This window comes from Polistes dominula, unplaced genomic scaffold, assembly GCF_049000335.1.
Source record: "Polistes dominula isolate Pdom_NZ unplaced genomic scaffold, Pdom_raw_medaka contig_23, whole genome shotgun sequence".
In the NCBI taxonomy this organism is placed as follows: domain Eukaryota; kingdom Metazoa; phylum Arthropoda; class Insecta; order Hymenoptera; family Vespidae; genus Polistes; species Polistes dominula.
The window spans coordinates 758,579-778,027 of record NW_028300963.1 but is presented as its reverse complement, the minus strand read 5'-3'; the positions used below and the strand labels follow the sequence as shown (position 1 = coordinate 778,027).

General features: G+C 26.2%; 2 protein-coding genes across 6 annotated transcripts in view; one reads left to right on the top strand and one right to left on the bottom strand.

Moving 5' to 3' along the window:
- Positions 1 to 19,449, top strand: part of Eip74EF (Ecdysone-induced protein E74) — a 198,970-nt gene that overhangs the window by 26,557 nt on the left and 152,964 nt on the right. The window lies entirely within an intron of this gene.
- Lsm11 (U6 snRNA-associated Sm-like protein LSm11) overlaps positions 15,721 to 19,449 on the bottom strand; it is a 28,571-nt gene continuing 24,842 nt past the window's right edge. The window contains exons 5-6 of one of the 4 annotated variants that reach the window (XR_016176604.1): positions 17,121 to 17,299; positions 16,042 to 16,157 (exon numbers count right to left, since the gene is read on the bottom strand). Coding sequence is in view for 3 of the 4 variants with exons in the window: in XM_089172633.1 (XP_089028759.1) it covers positions 15,880 to 16,157 (278 nt within the window). In the remaining variant the exon portion in view is untranslated. Of the gene's footprint in view, positions 17,300 to 19,449 lie in introns of all 4 variants that reach the window. The other 3 variants (XM_089172633.1, XM_089172635.1, XM_089172634.1) reach the window with 3 other exon arrangements.

The window sequence follows — 19,449 nt, the reverse complement described above, 5'->3', positions numbered from 1 at the left end:
CCTCCTTTTTTTATCTACCTTTCCCTTCCCTTTCCTCTCTCTCTACCTTTTTCCCTTTACTTTGAAACTTTATTTTTGATGGGCCAAAAGCATGGCAAGTAAATACGTGACCTTCGAAGAGTAGTGCGAGAAACCCATTGCTGATGTTCTTTTTCTTATTATAGTGTGGTTGGTACAAGTAGTAGTTAAGTATAGTCTTTTATTTAACTATAATATGGTTGTTCAAAAGGTAAAAAGAGATCTTTAATAAGAAACGTTGGTTTGTCCAACCTATGGTTATTTAGCGTGTTTTTGTGGATTTGTGTATGTGTATGTGTATTGTTTTGTGTGTTGTTAACGTGACGTAATATTGTAAGTGTGTTTGTGCTAGCCCTGCGTAGGTCGCCTCCGGGGACCATGAAAAATACGGTCATGGTCAGGGACGTTAACAACGAGGTGTATCTTTCAATATCTTTTTATTCGTTTGTTTGTTTGTTTTTTTTTCTTTTTATTTTATATTTTTAGATTTTTAGATTAAATATATGTTAATTTATACTTTCGCAAATTTATTTTTATCTTTATCGTTGTTTACTTTAATATATTTTTTGTTTTTTTCGATATTTTTAGATTAAGATGATTTTTATAGAATTTGTTTAGATTATAAAAAAAAATTGTTGTTTCAGTTATTTTATAATATTTTATATTTACATCTAATTGTATTAAATTTAATTAATATTAAATTAATTAAAATTTAATTAATTTTTTAATAGAGTAATTTTTTTTCTTGTTTTCTATTAACAAATTCATTTTTATTTGCAAGTTCTTTGTTTGTTGTTTTGTTTATCAGATATAAATTCTTTAACGATTAAAGTAGTTTCACGTGTTACTTATAAGTATAAATATACTTTATATTTAGAATTATGTATTTATATAATATCATTATTATTATAATCATCATGTAATAAATAATAATCGTATATTGCATATATATATAATAATAATAATAATACTAAATATATATAAGAAAATAATAAAAATAATTGCAAGTAAATTTATCAAGGACACGATATATGCAATATTTGTCAAATAAAAAAAAGTATATAAATACAATAATAATTTTTTCGTAATAAATCAACTAACAATTTAATTATTGCAAATACATGCATAATATGATTAATTAATGTATTAATTATTGTATTAAAAGAAAAATATATATACAACACCATAGATTAGAATATTTTATAAAACATATTACGTGTTGTACCTTTCTTTTCTATAAAAAATATATTATGTAACATATTATTATATAATAAAAATTATTACAATTTGTGATGATGATAATAATAATAATAATAATAATAATAATAATAATAATAATAATAATAATAATAATAATATTTAGAAGAAGAAAAAAAATAATATACTGAATTCATCTATGAATAATATTATACAAGAATTATTTATTAATATATTTATTTAAATTGTTCATTAGTTAGATTTGATTGAATAATTTAATTATTTAATAATAATGAATAATATTATATAATAATTATTTATTAATATATTTATTTAAATTATTCATCAGTTAGATTCGGTTGAATAATTTAACTGTTTTTTTTTTTTTTTACGATAAAAATAATATCTTAATTTTTGATTTTTTTTTCTTGTAGTATAAAAAAAAAAAAATCAATAAAGAAAAAAGTGATGAATATGAAGTGAATATAAATAAAAAAAAAAAAAAAAAACACAGAAAGAAATAAAGAGAAAGAGAAAGAGAAAGAGAGAAGTAGAGAAAGGGTATGTAAAAGGTGATCGACTATCGCGTGCATTGCGATGGTGGTGGTAGTGTTAGTATTAGTGTTAGTGTTAGTATTGGTATTGGTAATAGTAGTAGCAAGGAGGCAAATTTACGGTCAAGTTCGGTGACAGGTTACGAGGTCGTTCGAAATATAGGTCATCATATATAGTATATGTATGATATATGTTTATATATATGATACGTGTATTCACATTCATTTGTATGCGTGCGTGAGTAAATGTATGTATGTATGTATGCATGTGTGAATGTGTATATACTTTTTAGCTTTCCACGTTCATCGAACGAGTCTTCATCATTTACATAGCCCCAACATTGAACTATCAATCATTTCTAGTGCTATACTGTTGATTATACTTTATCATATATATGCAACATTATACATATGTATAATATATATATATATATATATATAGATAATTAAGTATACATATATGGGTAAATAATCGTGTACGCGTTATACATTGTACTTACATGTAAGTAATATATTATTGCCGAAAGTCAATTTTAAGCGTGTGACAAATTACTTTGTAGTAGGAAATAGAAAATAAGTAAAAAAAAAAAAAAAGAAAAAAGAAAAATGTAACTTTTTTCATGGTTATTTTAACATTATCATTTTTGTTGTTTTATTCATCATTTCCAATATATTTTTGAAATATTTTAAAACACTTTACACACGCACGTCATTGTTAAAAAAAAAAAAAAAAAAAAAAAAAAAAAAAAAAAAACTACAATTTTGCAAGAGAAAGAGAAAATATTTTGAAATTTCACATATTTTTTGTTATTTTTTATTTTTCTTGTTTTTGTTGTTTTTCTTTTTTTTTGTTTTTTTTTTTTTTGTTATATTCTTCGTCAATTATTATGACAATTTTTTATCTTATTATTACTCTTGTGAATATTTATTTGTTTTACATATAATTATATTTAATTTTCTTTTCTTTTCTTTTCTTTTCTTTTTCTCTCTTTTTTCTCTTTTTTTTTTTTTTTACGAAATTTCTTTAGTAATCCCAAAGTTGACGAATTCAGGTATCGATTGCTTCATTTGAAAGCGTGCAAGGATAACGCTGAATCAAATGTTATTATTGTTGCGAATGATTAAACAATTATTCGCCAGCTGCAAATTATAATACATCGTCGAGGTGGACCTTGAAACCGTTTACCTTCGAAACCGTATGCGCTTAGTCGTATATTGTTACCATTTATTACACACATACATATATATATAAACATACATCACACCTATAGTAAACTTTTCGCGTGTTTTGATAAAACGATATTCGCTCCGGGGTCAAAATTGACGTTAATTTTTTTCGATAGGTCAGTAATTTTCCACACTTTTTTTTTTTTTTTTTTTAATACTCATTGTTAGATACATAAGTTTAGTTTCATTACTAAGTAATTTTCGAAGGACACGAGATATCTGAGCTTCGAATTAGAAAATAAAGTATAATATATAGAAAATAAATGTTTTCTGAAATAATTTCTTTTTCTTTTTTATCTTTTATGTTTTTTTTTTAATAGTCGCAAAAGATAAGAGTATTAAATACGAGTATTAAATAAATGTAGTATTTAGAAATAATTTATATATTCAATATAATGTATAAATTATATAATTTATCTATTATAATATTTTATTATTTAATTTATATATTATATTATTTTACTATTTAATTTATATATTATATTATTTTATTATTTAATTTATATATTATATTATTTAATATCTAAATTATTATTTAATAATAATTAAATTAATAATACAAATGTTTGACAAATTATATTAATATATAATAATAATATAAAAATTTTACCTTATATTATATTATATTATATTATTTTTTTTTTTTTTTTTGTATAGTTTAGTTGTGTAGTAGGTGTAAGTGTTTATTATTCTTTTCTTTTTTTCTTCTTCTTGTTGATAGATTAAATGCGTTAGAAATCAATAGGATTGTATCATGAAATTCTAATAGGAGTAAAAGTAAATCTTTCTCTTTCTTGTTCTTTTTCTTTTCTTTCTATTTCTTTTTATTAGTCAACACACGATCACGAACTTGTACGTGACACTGAGAAACAGTTTCTTCGTAGAATACTCGTGTCTTTTATATTCATTCATTACCAATTAATTAATTAGGTTAACACGCTGATCTTTAATGAATCTAAACACATATACAGACACACACATATATATATATATATATATATATATATATATATATATATATATATATATATATATAATTAGTGTATTATTAATTTCACTATTGTTAAAAAAAATATCAACAAATATAATACGAGACAAATTTCTACAATAACTCGATAATTTAATTTTTTTTTTATACATTTTTTTAATAAAAATAATAATATATCTGGATACACGATTAGATCAAAAACAATATTATAAAAAAAATATAATTGGACAAAAAATAAATACAAAAAAAAAAGAACGAACGAATGAATTAATACATTGAATTTCCAATAAAATGTTTGCAACGTTTTGATTAAAAGAACAAAATAAAAAGAGAAAATATTTCTACGTATCTTTCATCTCTCTCTTTCTCTTTCTCTCTCTCTCTCTCTCTCTCTCTCTTATTTTATTTTATTTTTTGTATTATTTATTTATTTATTTATGTATTTAATTTGTGCTTTTCCAAGTAATACAGTTTATCGTAATGTCGTTTGTAAGCGTCACAGTAACACCCCTGACTCGTATTTGTATTTTATCTTGTTGGAAAGATAAAACAAATTTGCGATGATAAACAGTGTGTGCTACCGTTATTACATAAATTACATATTTTACATATTTTACGAAAGTGTTTTACAACATTCTTTCAACTCCCACCACCAATACCACCACCACCACCACCACCACCCTCTCGCAACTTGTACGCGTTTTTTTTTCCTTTTTTTTTTTTTTTTCGACAATTCTTCTTGTTGCATGCATAATTATTGTTTTATTTTATTTTTTATTTGTTCTTAAGTTTGTGTGTGTATTTTTAAAAATACAGTAAAGAATATTTACGAATAAATTTAGTAAACTTGTGGAATACATGCGTGTAAACGTGCGTATATGCGATTTTTCATTTATGTAACGTGTATAATACTCATATATATATATATATATATATATATATATTCGTGTTCGTGTGTTTGTGAATTTATTTTTCGAGATACACCCCACCCCTCAATCCACCCATTCTCTCTCTCTCTCTCTTTTTGTTTTTTCAATAAATTTTTTTTTTCCACGATTAATCGTAAAGGATACATGCGGGTATCAGGTTTTATATGGATCTTTGTTCTTCTCTCGTACGCGATTATTTGTGTGTGTATGTGTGTGTTATATGTTTTTTTTCTTTTCTTTTTTTACGAATTAAAATTATTTCCACGGTTGATAAGTTGGTGACAAAAAAAAAAAGGAAAAAGAAAAAAACGAAAAAAAAGAAGGAAAGAAATATTTCTTTTTTTCCTTCTGACAAAAACTACGAGGGGGTACGTAATTGGTTTATTTCAAATTAATTTAAATAAAAAAAAAAACAATTTTATCTTATAATTATATTAATAAATCAATTTTAATAAAAATTAATGAAAAGAATAATAATAATAGAAATAATAATCAATAAAAATTAATTAAATAAAATTTAATTAATAAATAATAATAATTTTATATATATATATAATAATAATTATTATTATTATTATTTAATTTTTAATAATTATAAAATATATATCGAGAGTTAATATAAATGTTATTTTAATGATTCAATTAGTATAATATCATTAAAATACTACTGCACATATAGAATTACAGATTTAATTAAATTAATCGCACATATGTTTTTTTTCTTTTTTTTTTTTTTTCACGCGAATCTCCATTTTTCGCAACAATTAAGGCAAATTAATTTAATTTGTAACAAAAAAAAAAGAAAAGAAGAAGAAAAAAAAGTAACATTGATTTATCATCATATTGTTTCGTATCTTTCCAAGCCTCCTCTTTCTCTCTCTCTCTCACACACACACATATATATATATCCTTTTTTTAATTATTATTATTATTTTTTTTTCTTCTATTTATTAGCGTTAAGTTTTAATTACAAGTTCGCGAGGACGTACAACGACCAACTACAACGAAAGACGAATGACGAAACTATGACGTCAACGACCTTCGTTTCTTTTTATAATATATATATATATATATATATATATATATATATATATATTATTTTTGTATTTCTTATTCGTGAAATCTGCACGTGTATCGTAAAATATTGTTTTGTGTATATTATACTCTTACAAAATAAAAAATATAAAGAAAAGACAGAGAGAAAGAAAGAGAGAGAGAGAGAGAGAATGTGTGCAAGTTACGGGAGGGGGTAAATTAGAGGGTGGGGGAATTAAAAAAAAGAAGCATAAAAAAGAAATCGTATAAAGAATTTCAAAATGAATGTTATTTTATTTTTATTTTATTTTATTTTTCTCTTCTACTTATTATACATTTATTTATATATTATTATTATTATTATTATTATTATTATTATTATTATTATTATTATTATTATTATTATTATTATTATTATTATTTGCAATAGTTGTCGAGTCAATAGAAACGTAAGTTTAACTCAAACAAAATGATTATCAACCAAGTCCATCGAATGTATTGAAAAGTGACCGTCGTCTTCAAGGAAGTTCTCTTTTGCTTGAACACGCGAGCACACACATACACATGCACCCACTACTGAAGATACATATAAGTATATAAATATATATGTATAAACACATATGTATGCTTATACGTATATATTTTATCTTTCTTATTCTTTCTTAACATGGAAGTGTGTTATCCGTCATCGTCATATAATAGTAGTAGTAATAGTAATAGTATTAGTATAAGTAGTTCGCATATTGTTGCTTTATGCGCGTATCTAAAAGTGTAACGCAATGACGAGGCTTGGTAAATCGAAATAAATCTAAAAGAAAATATCTTTTGGAATAGTAATAGTAACTTTGTCTTTTGTTGTTACTTGAAAGAAATCATAATTTTTTGTTATTGTATTTTTTATTTTTGTATTTTTTTATTTTTTTTTTTTCATTCATAATCGTGTTATTAAAAGTGAACTTTAATAAAGATTTATAAAATAATATTTGTTATACTATCGTTATTTCTTATTTTATTTATTTTAATAATTATTATTTTATTTCATTTTATTTTTGGTATTCTATGAGATTAAAAAATTATAATAATATTCTATAATTAATAATAATTTATATATATATATATATATTTTTTTTTAAATAATTATATATGTATTGTAATTTGTTTCTAATTTATTTCTTTCAATAATTATTATTTTATTTTACAAGATAAACCATTACTATAAAATTTGTGTATATTATATTTATATATATATATATATTTATATTTATATTATTAATTAATTATATATGTATTGTTAATTATTTGATAGATTTTTATATATTCAACTTATGACCACAAGATTAGATACTAATTGTAGTGTCAAAAAAAAAAAAAAGAAATGATACAAATTTCAAAAAATGATATTTAGATGATGTTCGTAAGAATAAATGATAGATGATGGGTGATGTTTGTAAGAATAAATGATAAATGATGGGTGATGTTGGTGGTTGTGGTGGTCGTGGTTGTGGGTAAAAAAATATATTGGAAATTCATTGGTCACATGAGCATATATTTTCAACGAAGGGTAAACGTGTCCCTTGTGAAAGACAAAAAATAGTAAATGGTTCTTCTCTTTTTTTTTTCTTCTTCTTTTCTTTTTCTCTTTCCCTTGATAACGTGGGTTTTTGAACAGATGTTAAAAGGGAACAACCACCCCCTACTTCTTATTTTTCTTTTGTCATTCTTTTCTCTTTTAAAACTTTAAAAACATTATTCGTAGATTTTATTCAAATGTTGCACAAATCTTTGTACATTTTTGTTATTTTGAAAATTTAATACACCTGAATTGAATTGAACGGAACAAAATTAATCGTTGTAGAATTAAAAAAAAAAAAAAAACAATATTCGATATGCATCTAACATGATTTTTGCAACGTTACAGAATATTTTATATTCACCATACAAAAAAATACAATTATTCAATCGATAAATCAAATAATAAAATAAAATTATTATAAATCATCATATGAAATACCTGTGAAGTATGATCTTATGAAATAATACATTAAATTGTACGTGTGTTAACTACATTTAAATAATTCAATTTTTAAATGACACAAACTGTCTTCATTCGTTTAAAAATCTTTCATTTTATTTTCAATTTGTAATAGAAAAAACAAAAAAAAAAATTAAATAGAAAAAAAGATGAAAAAAAAGTATGTAAAGCTTGTTAACAACAGGAAAAGGGTTGATCAATTATTCAAAATTACATGGAAAATGATTGAATCTGTAATAAGGAGAAGGGGATGAAGAGAAAAGATTAAACCACCAATTGAAATAAACAAAAGAACATAAAATAAAGAGAGCAAAATAGTGTGACAGAGAGAGAAAGAGAGAAAGAGAGAGAGAGAGAGAAATAAATAACGTTGGATTATCGAGGTTGAGATCTTTGCCTTGCCCGGGGCATGAATCAAGGCCCCTCTTTTGCTCTTGAAGGCCCCCATATGAGTCAATCTTATTATTATTATTATTTTTATTATTTTTATTATTATTATTATTATTACTGTTAATTTTATCGAATAGACATATGCATTAGAGTCTAGCAAAACTGATATCTATATTTGTATATAGATATAAAAATGTATATGTATGGGTGTAGGTGTGGGTGGGTTCGTTGGTTATATATATTTATAGTAAAATAACAATACACGTTTATTTCTTTTCTATATAATAAACTATTTCTCTCTCTTTCTATATTATTATATACAGAATATATACTTTATTCTTTTAAATATATTATATATAAAAATATATATTATACTATATAATATATAATATATAAATATATATAATTAATAATAATATTAATAATAATGATAACATATATAATATATTCGGCGTGCATCAAACTTTGAATGGTTTTTTGAATGGTACAGAATATCCTATATTCACCATAAACGAATTATATTCAATCGATACATATCCATAGTACTGATATATATATATATATATATATGTATATAGTATTTACTTTATTCTTTTAAAATTATTTTTGTTGTATGTATGTATCTTTTTCTTTCATTCATTGAAAATAGTTATGTTAGTATCATCATGTGATCGTTTGATCTTCAGGTGACTCGTGTGTTTGTATGTTTATATGTAAAAGTATATGTGTTGTTTGTATATATGTTAGTGCAAGTACGAGCATCGACTAGGAAGTGAAAAATCATTACGAAGCTTTAACACACAGTTGTTCATGGCGAACTCTCCTCTCTTCAACATTCTCACCTCGTCAGGGACGTTTTAACATAAGAGGTTATTTTCAACACTTCGCGTAACATTACAGAGAAAAATAAAAGGAGAAAGAGAAAAAGAGAAAGAGACAAAGAGAAAGAGAAAAAGAGAGTAAGAGAAAGAGAAGGTAGAAAGATAGAAAGATGGAGGAGGGAATAGAGAGATATAAAGGAAGGGGTGGGGGGTGAGTAGGGGGACAGAAAAATGGTCATTGTATTATAATAACGATGAAGATAACATATACCGATAAAAAAAAATGGATATTAAGATAAATTATTTTCAAAAGAAATAAACCAGAGGACATCGATAAAAAATCCGAAGGATTCGAGGATATTATTATTGACGAATAATAATTGTAGATGGTAATGATAAAAAAACAAATAAAATTGTAATAATACATATAATAATAATTATATACTGAAATAAAAAATAATATATAAAATAATATATTAAATTTGTTATATAATATTATTAATTAATATTATATTATTTTATATATTATTTTTTTTATAAATTATTATATAATATATAATATATATATAAAATATTAGAAAATTGCAACAAATGCAATGAAACTATCATCAGACGATAAAACACTTGTTGCGCGATAATGAAATAATTATCTATAAGAAAATAATTATTAAAAAATCATTTAAACAAAGTCAGACCAGACAGAGAAACATATTAAATATACATATATATATATATAAAATATAAGAAAATTGCAACAAATACAATGAAACTAACAACAGACGATAAAACACTTGACGATAATGAAATAATTATATAAAAATATATAAAAAATCATTGAAACAAACAAAGCCAGACTAGATCAGACACAGAGACACAGACGAACGGAATGAATCAAACTCTCGGAAGAAGTTGACGAGGATGACGGGGCGGGGTGGGTGGGGGTGGATGAAGGGAGAGAGGAAAAAAAGAGAATAAAAATCTAGAAACGTGCTAGACAAGGACGAAATACCGAACAAAAAGTCACTTAAATGACTCACACACGCGCGAACATTAATTTAAAAATATAACTATATCTTTTTTTCTTGAGGATAAAACCATAAAAATGGAGGAGAACAAAAAATGAAAAGTTAGCGAAGAAGTTAACAGAATTTATTTGATTGTCCTTTCAATTTTTGGCTCACGAACGAATTACACGTTCGGGTTTGATTCATGCATATATATGTATTTAAAGCAGTAATGTGTGTGTATGTGAAAATGAGAAAGAGAGAGATAGATAGATAGATAAATGAATGTTAAAGAGAGTTTGATTCATTTCGTGCCATTTTCGGGCATGCATGCGTGTTCAAACTAATATATACACATATACACACACATATATATTCATAAATAAATTTTATTTTAGGTTTAGAGAAAAAGAGAAAGATGAAGACCTTCGGATTAGATTTGTTTTTAATTTTATTCTTCTGTTTTTCGATTTCATTAACAATTTGTTTCACTAATATGATTTTAGGATATTATCGTTGATATACAATTTGTCAATTAAATGGTTTTGTTGCGTTTTTTCTTTGTTGGTTTTTTTCTTTGATATTTTTTATAAACGATATTAGAAAAATCCGTGGTTATTCTGGAAGGTTAAATTCGTCATTGAAAAGTTTGCTCTCTAACTTGCTAAAACCTAAACTCGCTATACTTACTTGCTTGCTTGCTTGCTACGCTATCTTGTTCCGTGCCAAGGATTCATGCATAGATATATGTGTCTGTTTGGTCTATCTACAATGTGTGTGTGCGTGTGTGTGAACACACATATTCCATCCATCATTGGACACATTTTATATTTTATATTTTATATGTATGTATTTGTTAATAATTATTGACAATTCTAATTAAACGAAACGAGTGCCACAAAAAAATTGTTTTAACTAAACAAAATAATTAATAATATTAATAATCATAAAAATAATATTTTATTAAGTATTTATATAAAAAAATTCGATAACTCTTTTTCTAAAAAAAAAAAAAAAAAAACACAACCCTTTTTAACCCTTTTTTCTTCTAATATGTACGATAAAGAACAAATACAAAAACAAAAATGAAATACTGCAAATGTAAAACACTAATAAGAACGTTTCTAGTAAACTTATCTCTATTTAATTAACTAACTAACAAACAAACAAACAAATAAATAAATAAATAAATAAATAAATATTAAAATCGATTTAACATTAGGACAAATAAATTGTTATCAGAAATGATAAGAGGAAACATCGTTGAGTTTTCTGTTGAAGAAAAAATAAACATATATTATATATATATATCTTCTCTCTTTCTGTTTCATGTCTATCTTTATCTATTTATCTTGTTATCTATATGTCTCTCTCTCTCTCTCTCTCTTTCTTTCATTCTTATTAGATTAATAAAACTATCTGGCTGTTGGAGACACTGGCCTCGAAACTTTTCTAAGATCGTCATTATACTTCCAAGGTATTCGCATTGGCTAGTTGGCCCTGGACCGACTTATTCTATCTCTATTTATCGTTTAGAATGAGCTAGTCTCTCTCTCTCTCTCTCTCTCTCTGTCTCTCTCTTTTGCACACAATCAAACTATGAATATAAGGATAGATAAAAGAACCAAAGGAAATATCAAGAAAAAAGATAGTGAGAGAGATGATGTTAAATGAAACGGTTCGATAGATAAAGATAGAAATACTTTCATTCCGTCTGACTTATACAAGGGAAACGCAAATCTTCAAAGTTGTATATATATATATAGTTTATAATATATGTATGTATGTGTGGGTAGGTAAATACATCGTAAATTATCATTCGAATAGATAGTACTGAAGGCTATTCAGGGCCGATTATATTCCTCTTGGTCTTATGTTTCCTTATCAAATCGTAGTTTATTATTTTGTATTTTTATTTAAATGAATAAAAAGAGCGAGAGAGAGAGAGAGAGAGTTGTTCTAAGAAGAGTATTTAATCATGAAAGACCTCGAAAGGACGGCAACTAGTTCGATTTCTCTTTTAGAATTGATCGATCATTTCTCTTTTCATACTTAACTATTACTTTCAATTTCTATTTTGTTGTATTAAGATTGACGAACGGGGTTAATTATTTTAGTTTTTTTTTTTTTTTTTTTTTTCAATTTAAAACGATTAAACAGTATATAATGTTATTATATTTTTTTATTCATATTACATTTAATAATATATATATATATATATATATATATTTATATATATTGAAAAAATATATTTTAATAAATAAATTTTAAATAATAATATATTAAATATATATATTTTAAAATTTTTTTAATTTAATTAATTAATTAAATTTATTAATATATATTTTATAATTAATTAATTAATATATATATTAATATTTATATTTTTATTATTTATTATAAAGAAATAAATAAAATAAAATAAAATAAAATAAAAAGAAACCAAGGTACGAGGAAGAGAAAAGAAAAGTAGTATGTTCACGCTTCTCTCTCTCTCTCTCTCTCTCTCTCTTTCTCTATCGAGATTCCCGCGCCTTTCGAGAGCCCCGTCTAAGGTTATGGCTTGCTCTAGGAGTGCATTAACCCCGTTGCTGTCGGCTCGAGAGCAACACCGTGGAAGAAACTGCACACAGAAGCGTAAGAGACGACGATACAAGAGAAACACACACACACATACATACACATACACAAACATGTCCATATACACACATACAGTCGACAAACTTAGAAAAAGAGAAAGAGAGAGAGAGAGAGAGAGAGAGAGAGTTCAGGAATTAGAAAGAAAGAGGAACCCAGAGGGTTACACATAGAAAGATAGAGAAAGATAGAAATATAAAATGAGAGAAACACAGAGAAAGAGAGAGAGAGAAAGAGAGAATGAGAGATGGAAAGGGAGAGTTAGAAAGAGATGATGATAGAGAATTAGAAGAAGAATGAGAAAGACATAGTACACTAACATTAGTGCAAACGTAGGAACTATTCTCTTTCTTTCTCTCTCTCTCTCTCTCACACACACACACACACACATACATAAACATACACACTCATAGAACTCTCTCATTCTAGTCTCGCGAATCTTGTCGAGCTTAGAACTTCTGTCCAGCGTCGTTAGTGCCGTGTAAGCGCTTTTACCAAGTCAGAGAGAAACAACCAGAAAGAGAAAGAGAGACTTGTTGTATTCTAGCGAGTAAAGAAATAAAAGGAAGAGGAGGAGTAAGGGAGGGTTAGAAAAAGGGAGAAAAAGATAGGGAGTGAGGGAGAGGGTTGGTGGGAATTGGAAGAGAGGATGAAGAACGGGGTGAAGAGTATAGCAGAGTCGATGGGTGGTTTGAGAGGTGTAAGAGGTGAAGAAGGTGGTGATTGTGATTGTGGTGGTGGAGGTGGAGGTGGAGGAGGAGGTGCTTTGGCACGGACAGACTTTCTCCGGTGAGCGAAAGTGAGAGGGACCCCTCAGGACCCCGTGTGTTCCTCTTTCTTTCTTTCTTTCTTTCCTTTCTTTCTTTCCTTTCTTTCTTTCTTTGACTCTCTCCTTCGTTAGTTAGACAAAGATAGAGAAAGGTTCCATCGAGTATTCGCTATCTTATTGGCTTGTTTGCTATCTTGCTTGGTTACTTGGTTGGTTGGTTGGTTTGGTTGGTTTGGTTTGCTTGGTTTGCTTGGTTTGCTTGCTTGCTTTCACCGTGGCCCGACTATATGCACTTTTCTGCAACGCAGAAACGAAGAAGGTAATGATTTCTAAGCTTGATCACGATCCATCTGAGGAAAAAGGGATCGGATCGTCTTTGTGGTTGCAAATATATATTGATAAAAGGATATTTTCATGAAAAAGAATATGATTCATTTTATTTATTTATTTAGGATGATTTTTTTTAGTATTTTGTTTCGTTTTGTTTTGTTTAATTTGATCGGTGGTTTTTCTTTCTTATTGATTCTTGATATTATTAGATAATTGATTGATTGATTGATTGATTTATATATTTGGTTTTTTGAATCGATTTTCAGAGAGAAAGAGAGAGAGAGAGAGAGATGTGTGTGTTGTGTTTTGAAGTTTGATAAGTATCAATTTTCAAATTACTTTATGAAATAATTAAGAAAATTGCGAAGGATATGTATTTTATGATAGTTGATCTAATAACGAAAAATATTTTTGTGATAAATATTGGGTTTGTCAAAAAAAAAAATAAAAATTAGCTATCTCGAAATATTTGTTATTTTTCTTCCTAATAATAATAGGATTTGAAAATTCAATAAATTTGCAAATAGATAAAATCGTAGAAAATAATTTTCCTAATTGTGTTTTAACAATAAATAAAAAAAAAAATAAAAAAAGAAAATAGAAATAAAAAATTGCGTTCAAACGAAATCATTGAAATTACGTAGAAAAGGAGATCCAAAAAACAGTCTATTAAAAGAATCTTGGGGTATTACACTTGAAATAATAAAACACTTTCTTATTCTTGGTGCATTACATCGGTCTCTTAGAAATAGAAAGAAAAAAAGAAAAAAAATGTAATCGTTTGGTACGGAAGAAAAAGCAGCAACTGCAACAGCAACAGCAACAGGAACAGCAGCAGCTGCAGTAAGAGCAACATTCGTCTCCCAGGTTTTAAAAGTTGTTTGTGTTATACACAGCAAAAGGCACAATAATTACGAATCCGACTTTCTTCCGTTGTAACTTCCTCGTCGTTGGTCACGCTATAAATCAGCTATAAGATCTTCGTCGGTATACGTCTTCCATTCTAATCGGCGCACATGATTATTATACCACGTTACGAGTATATTTCTCCATGTGTTTGTGTTGTTTGTCTGCTGCTCCTGCTGCTATTGCTGCTGTTGCTTTCTGTCTAGCTCTGTATATGTATATGTGTGTGCATGAGTATTATTTGTGTTATGTGTGTTCAATTCGAAGGCCAAACATTGACGATGTAGATTAATTCAACATTGTGTTTTTCCATTTTTATTTTTTATTTTTTATTTTTTTCATTTTATTTTATTTTATTGTCTAGCATTGAAATCCTTGTATTGGATATTAAAATAATGTGTTCGTATGTTTTTGCGAAATTTTTGTAATCATTCCTTTTTATTTTATCTTATTGGTTATGATAATTAAAACAGAATGAGTGGGTGGGAATATTTAAATACGTGTTAAATTTCGTTGCAAACTAGGAAATATTTAAAAAAAAAAATATCGTCAATTGATAGTCGAATAAAATGATATTTTTAAAAATGAAATATTAAATTTAATATTTAAATAAAAAAAAATAATAAAAAGAAATCGTAGAAAAAAATTAGAATATTTAAGAAAAAAAAAATATAGAAAAAAATTAAAATATTTATAACGTTTCCAAAATATTCTTAAATAATAATTGTGTCCTGCTATTATTAATTAAGATAATAAAATTAAGATGGTAATTATTAAATTACATTTTTTGGTTTTTTTCTGTCACTTTTTTTAATAAAGTTATTAAATACATAAACATATTTTATATATATATAAAATGATGAAAAATATGAACACAATAGAGTTGTAATAAATTGTATCCAACATTTTATTCCTATATATATATTTCTTTTTATATAGATATATATAATACACATATATATATAAATTATTATGAAAATGTGGTATATAAAATGGGGTTAAGAACGACGTTGTAACACGTAGTATGTAACGACAATATAACTCAATTGATTTTGACAATTATGGCGACCTGTTCTCCCCTTAGTAACATTTGTGGCACGTGCCTCTCCAAGGTCTCTGTCTTTCCTTCGATCTTTTTCAAGACTACCTTAGGAACGAACGTAGTTCTCCCCTCCTCCTCCTCCTCCTCCACTTGTTCTTTCTCTTTCTCCTTTTTCTTTTCTTCCTCTTCCTTTTCCTTTTCTTTCTTTTCCATTTCTCTTTGTTCTCTTTCCATCATCATCGTCATTATTCTAGTTATATTTTCATTATCTGTTATATCTGACAAGTAAAAAGAATAAGCATGATTAATATATTTGAAATATTTTTTATTATTATTTATTATAATTATTATTGTATATTATGATTATTATTAATCTTCGTTTTTTCTTTTTTAACATAGTTATTGTAACATGAAACACATATTTTTTTTTATTAATATTTAATAATTTAATTAATAAAAATATATTTTATAATAATAATAATAATAATAATAATAATATTTATAAATATTTATAATAATATATATTTTTATGAAAAATATTTTATATAAGGGGTTACTCTTTAACCCCTTACCATTCATACCTTTAAAAAAAAAAAACAAAAAATTCTTACATTAATAAAACAAACCACTCCTAAAAACAAAAACAACACACGCATACGTACAAACATAAGATACATTTATTAAAAATTCATTAAAAATTCATTTATCATATTTAAATTTTTTATTCAACTACTCGTCCAATGAAGTTAGAGAAAAGTTCAAAACAGGACCAGAAAAAAAATGACACAAAAAAATGTCATCCCTCCAAACATTAGTCTTTCGATTTTCACGATCGGGTGATGGGGGTGAGTAGGGGAATAGGGGTGGGTGGAGGTGAACTCGAAAGTTTGTTTACGTGTCTCGGCGTGTGTCCATAAAACAAGCACACAAAAAGGGAGAAATAAGAAGAGAAGTGGTGTCACAAAAGGGGTGGGTGGGGTGAGGTTGTGGGAGTGAGGAGAGGTCAGAAAAGATGAGGAAGAGTAGGAGGAGAAGGACTACTACGACGCAGGGTCCCTTTCGAAGGGAGGATCTGGGATAAGGGACGAACGGGGGTAGGAGAAAGGAAGAAGAGGGTTAAAGAAGGGGTGTGGGTGTGGGTGAGGGGGGCTGAGGGAAATAAAGAGGTGGAGGCGGCGAGACACGTGTACGAGGCAGACATCGATCCTGGAACTGGTGCTCTTCAAGGTCGTCTTGCTTACCAGCGCACTCCTCCTCCTCCTCCTCTTCCTCCTCCTCCTTCTCCTCTTCCTCCCCCTTTCCTCCCCGTTCTCTCAACACATTGAACGTATCAACGACCTCTCGACCCCTCAGGATACTTCGAAGTACGTCAGTAGGCCAATCGACTTTCATACTCTTTCGCGGTTTCCGTATTTACCTACTTCATATTTTATATTTGTTATTTTAAATTTTATCAAAAGTAATAGGGGATGGAAAGGGGTTAATGTACGTGATGAGTTAAGAAAAAAACAAAGGTGGAAATATTTTAATTTGATGATATGTGATTTAATATTATATCGGATAATATTAATTTGTTTTATTAAAAGGGAGAGTAGTTGATAATTTAATAATTAGAAGAAAAAAATGTGGGGATGTTATTAATAAAATATTTCTACTTATTATCATCGATTAGATATTTTTATTCGAACTGGTATATAAAATATATCAAATAAATAAATATATTAAATTATATATATATATATAATATAAATTTATTTTATATATAATATATATATATGTTGCAAATTATTTTGTTGAACAAATATAATTACAACGAAATTAATGTAATTTGGATTTGTATTATCGAAAAGTTTCTTTTGTTTATTAGTATTAATTCTGTTCTTTAATAACCTTAATAATTTTACCACGCTTACGTGAACACACACACACACACACACCCATATATATATATAACGGTATACTACATTTTGTATGTTGCAAAACGAAAGAAGAAAAGGAAGGAAGGAAGGAAGGAAGGTCAAGTAGCGAATGAATGAAAACAAGTGAGAAAGAGAGAGAGAGAGAAAATTTGTAGGGCACCACGAGTATAGGTAGGAGGTTGCGTAGTATACGCAAAAGGGCGAAAGGAAGTACAATATAAAAAGAAAAAAAGAAAAAAAAAATGATGAAAGACATTGGGAGAGGAGAAACTGAAGTGGGAGGTGGTATAGAATGAGGGGTTTTGTGCTGAAAGAAAATGTAAGACTTACGCAAAGTTAAATATAAAAAAAAAAATAAAAATGAAGTATATAGAATGAGAAAGAAAGGGAAAAGGAAACGTGGATCTCTTATATCGAACATAGCAACCACGTTCGTAGTCAAGGTCGGTCCTTGCCCTGCCGTTAAGGTTTGACCTCGGAATGTGTATCCCTTCGCACGATACCACAATGAATCTCCCAGAGACTTCTCTTACTCCTCCACCACCACCACCATTACTACCACTACCGCCCTTTCTTCCTTTTTATTTTTTTTTATTTTTATTCTTATTCTTTACTTCTTTTTTTCTTCCTATTTTCTCGTGGTGTTCTTTTTTTCTCTATTATTATTATTATTATTATTATTTTTATTCCTAATGTTTTCATTCGTCTTAAAGAATAATATTCTTAATCGATTTTTTTATTTTGTGTGTGGGGGGGGGGAGGTTTGAATTGATTAATTATAACTGTTTTCCTTTCTTTGTTTTTTGTTAAATAAAAAAAAATAAAATAAAATAAAGTAAGTAGAACAATTTAGTTGATTGTTCGTTTTGTTGAATAGAAATGAAATAAATGAAAATTTATTTTTCCATTAGAAACGTCAAAGTAGCGAATAATAATAATTATAAAATAAAATTGAATTAATAACATTAATTATAATAAAGTAATTAAAATACAATTATAATTAATATATATATAATTAATATATATAATAAAAATAATATATATATTATTATATATATTATTATATATTTAATATAATATAATATAATATTTAATCTTATAGTATGAAGTTATAAAAAGTAATATAAAAATATTATATATAAATTTATTTTATATTAAATACATATAATAATATCAACATTTAAATATAACATATATATATAAAATACCAAACAGAATAGAAAGAAAATTAAAAAAAAAAAAAAAGAAAAGAAACCCCCAAAAAAACAAAATACAAAAAATTAAAAAGAAAGAAAAAGTAATAGAAAAAGAAGAAGAATTCCGAACACGTTATTTGCATAGTTTTCTGTTAAAATCACTTTCACAATCACAGAAAGACATTTAAACGTACTTGGCATTCACTTCCTCGACGCGTGTTTCTACATATGTGTACGTACACGCATCACATATACGCACACGTATATATATATATATATATAAATTCGCATAAATAGAAATAGCAATATATATCCTAAGAGAAGAGAGACAACGTTTCCCAATCTTTCGACCAGTAGTCGGTGTTTGTCTGACCATGAATGATTTCTACCACTTCAGTAGTATGTTTTACAATAAAAGAAAAAAAATAAATAAATAAAAAGAAAAATACTAAGAA